The sequence below is a fragment of the Trichechus manatus genome, unplaced genomic scaffold, assembly GCF_000243295.1.
Source record: "Trichechus manatus latirostris isolate Lorelei unplaced genomic scaffold, TriManLat1.0 scaffold00045, whole genome shotgun sequence".
Classification (NCBI taxonomy): Eukaryota; Metazoa; Chordata; class Mammalia; order Sirenia; family Trichechidae; genus Trichechus; species Trichechus manatus.
In genome coordinates, this window is record NW_004443981.1 from 2,882,904 (window position 1) to 2,891,588 (window position 8,685).

Here is an 8,685-nt window from a genome sequence, read left to right on the forward strand (position 1 = left end):
AAGTGCATCTCCCTTACTTACCTGCCTCTCTGATCCAGAGTTTACTCCTCTCTAGGCTTTGAAGCTTCATGGGGGTGTTGACATCCTGGTCGCCAATGCTGCTGTCAACCCTTTCTTTGGAAACATAATGGATGCCACTGAGGAGGTGTGGGACAAGGTGAGAGCAGATTAAAACAGCAGGGGTGGCTTCAGAAAGCTTTCAACACCAACTCAGTCTGCTTTTAAAATGCATTTGTCAAGTGCAGTGTAAATGTGAGGACTCATCACTATTTGTCACACACCTGGAGTGCACCTGGTAAAGGGCAGTGGGAGGCGGTTCCGCTATCCTTGCCCTTCCTTCTCTTGTAGTTCTGCTCCTCCCCAATTTGGTCCTTTTCCATTTGCTGCTTGCTAGCTTTCTTTTACTTCCCTCCCCCAGCTCTCTCCTCCCAACGTGCTTATCCATGCTGCTCTTCCTGGTTTATTTCCAGCAGATACATGGCAGCTAATATGCCAATAACTAATACACTCTTAAACAAACCCACCCGTCCCCTTTTCAGCTGCCAGAAAAGAATGATTTTTCATTAGTTAGGAAACTTTAATAGCTGCTAGCTGAGTGAAATACCAATTCTGGTGAAATGACCAAAGTTGCCATCTTTGAAAAAGACCAGTACTTTTTTCTTCTTAACTGCAATGTCAAGAAAATCTGAGACACAGATCTCTAACTTTAAGTGCTGGGATATTGGTTTTATTTGAACATGTATAATCTATATTATATTTATAATATACTTCACATACCTACATTCTTTAACTATAAAGCCTTAATTAAAATATTTGTCTTTGTTTACTAAGATTAATATTCTCACGACTTGGGAATGTTACATTTCTGATGACCTCCTATGGATCTGCATTTATTCTGATGTCATCAATAATTTCCGAACACTGAAGTTTAAGGATACTAAAATATTATACTTTATCAGTGTTTCACAGACATAAACACCAAAGTGCCAGAATGGTCTTCAGTGAGCCAGTTCCTCATTCTGATATTCTTTAAAGCAGAGAACCATCTTTCACAAACAGTCTGAATAGAGACCATATGAAAATCAGTTTTAAGCCAAGTAATTTTTCTTTTCAGTTTGCAGGTGTTTTAAAATGTCACAAAGTATCAAAGTATCAAATCTGGATGCAATGGTGGATTTATTATTGAACTCTGAGTTTTTTTTTAAAAAAAGATATTTTGGGAAATTTTGTTAGATAAAATTATTATTATTAATGTTACATTTCCTGAGTATGATAGTGGACTGTGGTTGTGTCAGAGAATACCCTTATACTTAGGATATATGCTAAAGAATAGGGATAGAGCATTATGATATCTTACCTTCAATGGTTCAGAAAAAAAAACATATAGATAGATACATGGATAGGGCAGATCAGCAAAATGTGAGCAAATGGCGAATCTAAGTGAAGGACATCTAGATATTCCTTGTACTTCTATTTCAACTTTTCTGTAAGACTGAAATTTTTCAAAATAAGAAGTTGACATGGGGAGAGTGGGAATATCCTAGCAGTGTCTAGAACAATGTAAAAAGTGTCATACATTTGTTTCAAATTACAGACATGAGAATTTTTATATAGCCTATGGCCCAGCTCCCCCCAAAAATGCCTCCTCGTGATCCCACTTTCCACTAAATGCCCAGCCAGGCAATCCGTCCTGGAGGGCAAAGAACATCACACTGCCTATTCTCAGAGGCCAGAGAAGTGCTGGAACAGCCCCAGGTGCCTGAGGTCAGACCCATTTCCCTGAGAAGCACAGCCCACTTTAGGAACGATCCAGAGGCAGACCCAAATTCATCCTCTCCCTAGCTGAAAGAAACACAGAAAACCCAGCTCAAAACCGAGGCAGTGCTAAGAAGTCAAGTCCATTCTGAGCTAAGTCATACTTGGCTGGTTAAGAAACCGGATGAACCAGGCCCCTTTCTTTCTCACCGGAGCCTAATGTGTCATTATCGAGCTGAATAAGCTGGTGAAAGGCACTTCTTTCTGAGCCGCAATTTCTTCACTTGTGAGGTCAGGGTGGATCACCTCTGAGATCTAACAAACCAGATCCTAGGAACCCTACTGTAACTCCTCATTGCCCTGCCTCCTCCAACTCGTTTCTCTCATATGCTACCTCCCTTTCTTTCGGTTTCAGATCCTGGACATTAATGTGAAGTGCACAGCCCTGATGACAAAGGCAGTGGTGCCAGAGATGGAGAAACGAGGGTACAGAGAGTGAGAGAGAGACTGGGTGCGGTGGGACCCTACATAGGGCTGAGGGCTGTGGTCTCTACTGGGAAAAGTATCAGCTTTCTTCTTTTTCCAGAGGCGGCTCAGTGGTGATTGTGAGCTCCACAGCAGCCTACCACCCATTTCCTGTAAGAACCCCTTTCTCTGCTACTTTCATCCCTTCCTCCATCCCATACCTTCCCACCTCTCCAGTCACCCTAAGAAGTTTATGACCCCTTTTGGAGTCACACCACCAAGTTCTTCCCCTCAAAATAGATGCTTCGCATGCACAAACCCCACCGTAGGGGAGGTTTAACCACCAGACAGTTTCCTAACTGTGACCCCTCCTTTATGGGAGATGCCCTATTGACCACTGCCTTTATGTCTAATGATAAGAACCAAGAATGAACTGGAAACTAACCCATTCTCTCTTTTCTTCAGGGCCTGGGCCCTTACAGTGTTAGTAAAACAGCCTTGCTCGGCCTCACCAGGAGCCTGGCCATAGACCTGGCCGAAAGGAACATTAGGGTGAACTGCCTGGCACCCGGACTCATCAAGACCAAATTCAGCCATGTGGTGAGGAAGGGGTGATCCCTGAAGGGTATCCATCTTCTTGGATCTGCCTAGCTCCTGAGCTCCCAGCCACTTTTATCCCACCTCCCTAGGATTTTCCATCACTCCTCCACATGCCAGCCACTATCCTCAGACCAGACCCCCATACACGCTCACACACTCCTTTCTTGAGGAATAAATGGAGACTGAGGAATTCAGACTCTACTCATACCATTTTGTATCTCCTTAAGCGGTGGGAACTGGGGACACTTTACTCTTTGGAGACCCAGCAAAATGCCTCACTGATAAGAATGAAACAGAAAAGTGTGGTGGGGAGAGACTGGGACCTAGGATGGGACAGAGTGAAAGAAGGAGTCTCCTCATTCTTACTCTTAATTGTGAGAACAGGCAGTCTCTTCTGGCCTCTGTCTCTCAGTTTTCTCTTCTGTCACATAGAGATTTCACCTAACTTCTTCCTTCTTCCTGCAGTTGTGGATGGACAAGGCAAGACAGGAAAGTATAAAAGCAGCCCTGCATATAAGAAGGTAAGGCTTGTCACAGGGGAGAGCTTGGAGGGATAAAGATGGAAAGGTTTCAACTCTGACATAGCCCACAGCTCGCTACCCCTCAGTCCCACAGTTGCAGGCATGCTCTCCCCTGGCACAAACACACAGGCTTCACAAGTTCATAAACACTGTATCATTGCAGTGGAGTGTGTAAGGAGTCGGCTTCCATTGCAAAAACCAAACACAGAGCTCTGGGAGAGGCCCTGACTCCTTTCTCCACCTCGGTGTTTGCCTCCACCTCTGGGCATGAGGGACACACAGCTCCTAGACCAAAAATAAAACCACACCTTTTTAGTTCCCCTTGAATAAAAAGAGTCATGCTTCCAAAGCTCAGGCTGCTGATTCTACAATGCAAATAAAAGGAATGAAGAGTTTTACTAAGCCCAGAACTCTCTTTGCCTAAGAAAACTACCCTCTTCTCCAACGGGCTGGCCAAACTGTACAGGATCCTTCATCTGGCTCCCTTTCCTTTAAGCTTCTTGCCTCTACCATGTAGCTTCTGGATATTCTCTTGTTCCACTCTCTTCTCCATTTTGTCCCCTTCAAGGACAAATGCCAGCAACGGCTAACTTTACTGATCCAGACATCCCAGACCCCCTCAAGTCCTAAAGCCATTCAGATGTTAGGCATGAGCTGCAGCACTAGTTCACAACTCATTCGTAAGTCAGGGTATGGACATCCCTTGAGTCCTAGTTAATGATCTAGCCCCAAGCTTCTCAATCCTAGTTGCACATTAGAATCACCCAGGCTGCTTTTTGAAATTGGTCCATGGTTGGACGTGGGCATCTTTTTTGTTGTTGTTGTTAAGCTTCCCAGATGATGACTGCAATGGGCAGCTAGGATGGGGAAGCACTAATCCAGACCTTCTAAGTTTGAGTTACTGGCTTTACCTACATCTAGAGTATTCTATGGCAGTTGGGTCAAGAGTATTCTCTAACTTGCAATCACTCATACAAACAATGGGAATTATTACATTCTCACAAAATCAACCTGACATTAAGGGACAAAAGTAAATTCCTGAAAAAATTTCTGTAAATTGAACCTGTACAAATGGAATCATTTTTAAACACTGTTTATAGTCGCACAGACCCACTGACACTCAAGTAGTATGCACACATGCAAAACAAATTCTTTTGATATGAAATAACTGCTCCCCATTTTATCTTTTATAATTTAGGATTTTTGTGTACTGTGTTCTCTAAAAAACTGTGTCTCTATAGTATTTGAATATAATGCATAATGGTTTTTGCAGAGTACAGTATTTATGCTGACACTAAATTATAACAGCATATCCTCATGGTAACTTTATGTGATGGATGGGAAGCCTGTCCACTGGTCCTGAAAACTCATCTGGTAATTCTTTTGTTGTCATTGTTGTTATTTTGGTAATTATGTCGGTATACAGGTAACAGAACCTATGGGTGACAACATATAGGTATATATGTAACACAACATTTACCATTTCTACAACTGATAATTCTTTTTATTTATTGTTGTAGTTTAAGTTTACATTTCAAGTTAGTCTCCCATACAAAAATTTATACACAGTTATGTAAACCTAATTGATCTCCCCTTACTGTGACAGCACACTCCTCCTTTCTACCCCTGATTTCCCATGTCCATTCAACTACCTCCTAGCCCTCTCTAACTTCCCATCTCACCTCCGGACAGAAGCTGCCCGGTTAGTCTCTTGTATCTACTTGAACTAAGAGGCACACTCCTCATGAGTATCACTTTATGTCCCACAGTCCAGTCCAATCCCTGTCTGAAGAATTGGCCTCAGAACTTGTTTTAGTTCTGAGCTGATAGAGAATCCAGGGGCGATGCTTTCTGGGGTTCCTCCAGTCTCATTCAGACCATTAAGTCTGGTCTTCTTACTAGAATTTGAGTTCTGCACCCCACCTTTCTCCTGCTCCCTCCGGGACTCTCTGTTGTGTTCCCTGTCAGGGCGGTCATTGCTGGTAGCCAGGTACCATCTAGTTCTTCTGGTCTCAGGCTGATGAAGTCTCTGGTTTATGTGGCCCTTTCTGTCTCTTGGGCCAATTCTTTCCTTGTGTTTTTGGTGTTCTTCATGCTCCTTTACTCCAGGTGGCTGGGACCAATTGATGCATCTTAAATGGGCGCTTGCAAGCTTTTAAGATGCCAGCCGCCACTTAAGTGGTGCAGAACATGTTCTTAATAAGCTTTGTTATGCCAGTTGACCTAGGTGTCCTCTGAAAGCATGGACCCCAGACCCCTACCCCTGCTACTCTGTCCCTCAAAGTGTTTGACTGTATTCAGGAAACTTCTTAGCTTTGGTTTCATCCAGTATAACTGATAATTCTTGATTAAGGAAACATCATTCCGTGTGGACCAGGTCCAAGGGCCTGATCTGATTTTTACTCCCTTTTTTGTTTCCTCTATTTCCCAGGATAGGCAAGCCAGAGGAGTGTGCAGGCATGGTGTCTTTCCTGTGCTCTGAAGATGCCAGCTACATCTCTGGAGAGACAATGGCGGTGGCTGGAGGGGCCCCTTGCCGCCTCTGAGGACATGGAGAGAACCCACCAGCGCAGAGGCTGGGCTCCAACTCCTGGGTTCTGTTCCAGCAACCATACACAAGCCTTTCCCACGTCTGCCTATCATATTGTTCACCTTATACCCCATCCCCCTACCCCCAAATCTATTCTGCCTCCTGAAGAGACAGCCTTTTCTGCAGTCAACGTGTGATCTTACTAGGACCGGCGCTCTTGCTGTTGCCCTGGATAAAGGCTACCTCTGAGACCACAGGGCAGCCCTGCTCAGAAGGCTGAGTTTATCTTGGCAAAGACCAACTAGTATTTTTGTCTGGGCATCTGGGGAGTTTGAGAGGAGATGAGAGACAAGGGATCTGGAATGGAAGGAGCAGAGTTGGAAATTAACAACTTGCAAATGAGATGCAAATAAAATGCAGATGATCGTGTTGCTTTGAATCAATGTATTCCTTTTTAGGTGTGAGGTGGTTAGGTATGGTAGCTGGGCAGAGAACAGGCAGTCTGGGCTGCCGGATCCCCCTAACTCACCTCCCTGCCTCCAAGACCTGGCGTGACGCTGAGGTGGGGGTGTCTGCAGAGTTGCCAGCTGGGAGCAAGTGGTCTGGGAACTCCCAGGTGCTACTCTCAACCTCGCACCCCATCAAATGGTGCCAGGGACGCCACAGGGATCCCCGAAGCTGGACAAGCAGGAAAAGAAGGACGAACTCCCCAGATCTGGCCAGGTCCTCTCCTGGAATCACCCTCGGCCGCAAGCCCCCTCCCAGGTCGGCAGAGGAAAGGGAGGAACCCTGGAAGGATAACCCGGGGAGGAATACGCAAGCCCATGAACAAAAGAAATAGGCTCTGCCCAGTGTCTGAGGAGTGGGTGACAGGGAAAGCAGTGACGCTGCTCCTGCTCGAAGATGACGCGGACACCAGGCTATTCACACTGGGTCTTGCACGCAGGAGCCGGAGCTGTGGCGGTTCGGCGCGAACGCGCGCATGCTCCATCGAGAAACTGTCGGGCTGGGGAAGGAGCGCTGACGCAGCCGCCCCTGACCGGAGCGGGCTTGGCCGCTGCGGCAGCGCTCCGCGCCGGGGTCCTGCCGGAGTCCAGTCTAGCATGTGCCGCGGCTCCCCGGCGGCTCCTCTGCAGCAACAGCAGCAGCGGCCGCCATGGCCAAGCCCAAGCTCAGCGGGGAGCTCACCCGCGAGCTACAAGGTACTTGCTGTCGAGGTCTCCGGGACGCCCCGTCCGGGAGCATCCCAGACCCAGTTCATCCTCCCCGCGGTACGCCCCAGCCCTGGTGCCTCCCACGTCCTTCCCACCCGCATGCATCCTGGCTCCACAGCAACCCCTGCCCCTGCATCCCAGCTTGGGCATCACTGTCCCCGGAGCATCCTCTGCTGCCGCCTCTCGCCTCACCGTCAAGACCTTCCTTGTCCCGCAACCTCCCATCTCGCTCTTCGGTGACGGGTGCAGTCCCCTTGGGCTCCTGAGGCTGTCAGCCCTCCGGGCCCACTCCTCAGCATGGCGTCCAGTCGCCCCTCTGGGGAGCCCCCGCTTTCCTGCTGAGAGAGGCCAGACCGGCCCCGCAGGGAAGTGGGAGCTGCCCCCGGTCCTGACCGTGCTTGGCTCTACTCCCTACCTCCTCACGGCCCCGCCCTGGAACTTGCCCTGGAGAGCCCCCTCCCAGGAGCCCGGCAGCGCCCAGGCTAGCAGGGCAGAGAACGGAGTCAGGGAACGGGCCCTGGACTGGAGCGAAAACCTAGATTAGGGTCTCTGCGGCCCGTCCCCACCATCCCCGTCCTCGGCCAACCCCCTCGCGCTAGCCCCTGACCTACCTCAAGTCCTCTCATGTTTGCATGGTTCTCAGACTCAGCCCAAACCAAAGCCCAAGCCCCTAGCACTGCCAAACCCTGTCTCCCAGAGGCGGGAGCAAAGGCTAGCCCACACAAACACCAGGACGCTCAAGGATACTCAGAGGCATGCTGTACAGTGGCGATTTCCCACACCTCCACACACACAAGCACAATCATGAGATGTGTGTACACACAACTTTACAGAAACCGCACCCCCCCCTCCCCCCACTCTACAGGGTATCTGGATGGCTCTGCCAGCAGATGGGTATGGGACTCATTTAAACACTTAACTTTTCCCTACCTTCCAACCACCCCCCCCAACACACACACCAGACCCGCTGGCTCTGTGCCCCTTTTAACAACAGCAAGCACAGCAAACTCATTCACACTTCTCCATCCCCACCAATGCCACACACACACACTCCCTGGCACCTTCAGACAGCATGCACACACTGGTAATAAAAGGCAAACACACACACCCAGACCACCTAGGATATAGTCAAAGGGACACCTCCATGCCCCACACACTGACTCACTGTGTATGTGCCTACAGGTGCTGTAGTGCATGCGTTGCGAATATCCTTCACACTCTCAGAAGAGTAAGACACCCTCCCTCAGACAGTGGCATTCAGCGACTATCCCCTGACTCAGGGACATCAGGAGCCAGAGTTTTCTCCACACTTAACCTCTAATAAGAGAAAAATCACCCAAGAAGGATCGATCTCTGCCACTGCCCTTTGTCTGTTTCTCTCCTCCCATCTGGCCCTGCCCCTGCCTCTATCTTAGAGCCCTGGGGAGGTAGGCGAGGGGACGGCCAGGATAGAAGGAGCTCTGAGCAGGCGCCCACCCACCTGCAGACAGCATCCGGAGGTGCCTGAGCCAAGGGGCTATGCTCCAACAGCACCGCATGAAGCTGGAGACCAAACCCAGGAAGTCTGAGGACCGAGTGCTGGTGAGGGCAGGGAGCCTGG

General features: G+C 48.6%; 2 protein-coding genes across 3 annotated transcripts in view; one reads left to right on the forward strand and one right to left on the reverse strand.

Annotated features, from left to right (window-relative positions):
- NRDE2 (NRDE-2, necessary for RNA interference, domain containing) overlaps positions 1-8,685 on the reverse strand; it is a 135,623-nt gene that overhangs the window by 108,316 nt on the left and 18,622 nt on the right. The window lies entirely within an intron of this gene.
- On the forward strand, positions 38-6,310 carry LOC101341910 (dehydrogenase/reductase SDR family member 4-like). Its single transcript, XM_023731698.1, has 6 exons — positions 38-157; positions 2,171-2,241; positions 2,342-2,393; positions 2,686-2,820; positions 3,286-3,341; positions 5,773-6,310. The coding sequence occupies exons 1-6, from the start codon at positions 128-130 to the stop codon at positions 5,885-5,887; spliced, it is 459 nt and encodes a 152-aa protein (XP_023587466.1). The 5' UTR covers positions 38-127; the 3' UTR covers positions 5,888-6,310.

Bases quoted from the DNA above. Each gene is read 5' to 3' on its own strand.
- LOC101341910 (XM_023731698.1), top strand. From the start codon at position 128: ATGGATGCCACTGAGGAGGTGTGGGACAAG. The intron at 2,242-2,341 runs GTACAGAGAGTG...TTCTTTTTCCAG, and splicing joins CCAGAGATGGAGAAACGAGG to AGGCGGCTCAGTGGTGATTG. The intron at 2,821-3,285 runs GTGAGGAAGGGG...TTCTTCCTGCAG, and splicing joins AGACCAAATTCAGCCATGTG to TTGTGGATGGACAAGGCAAG.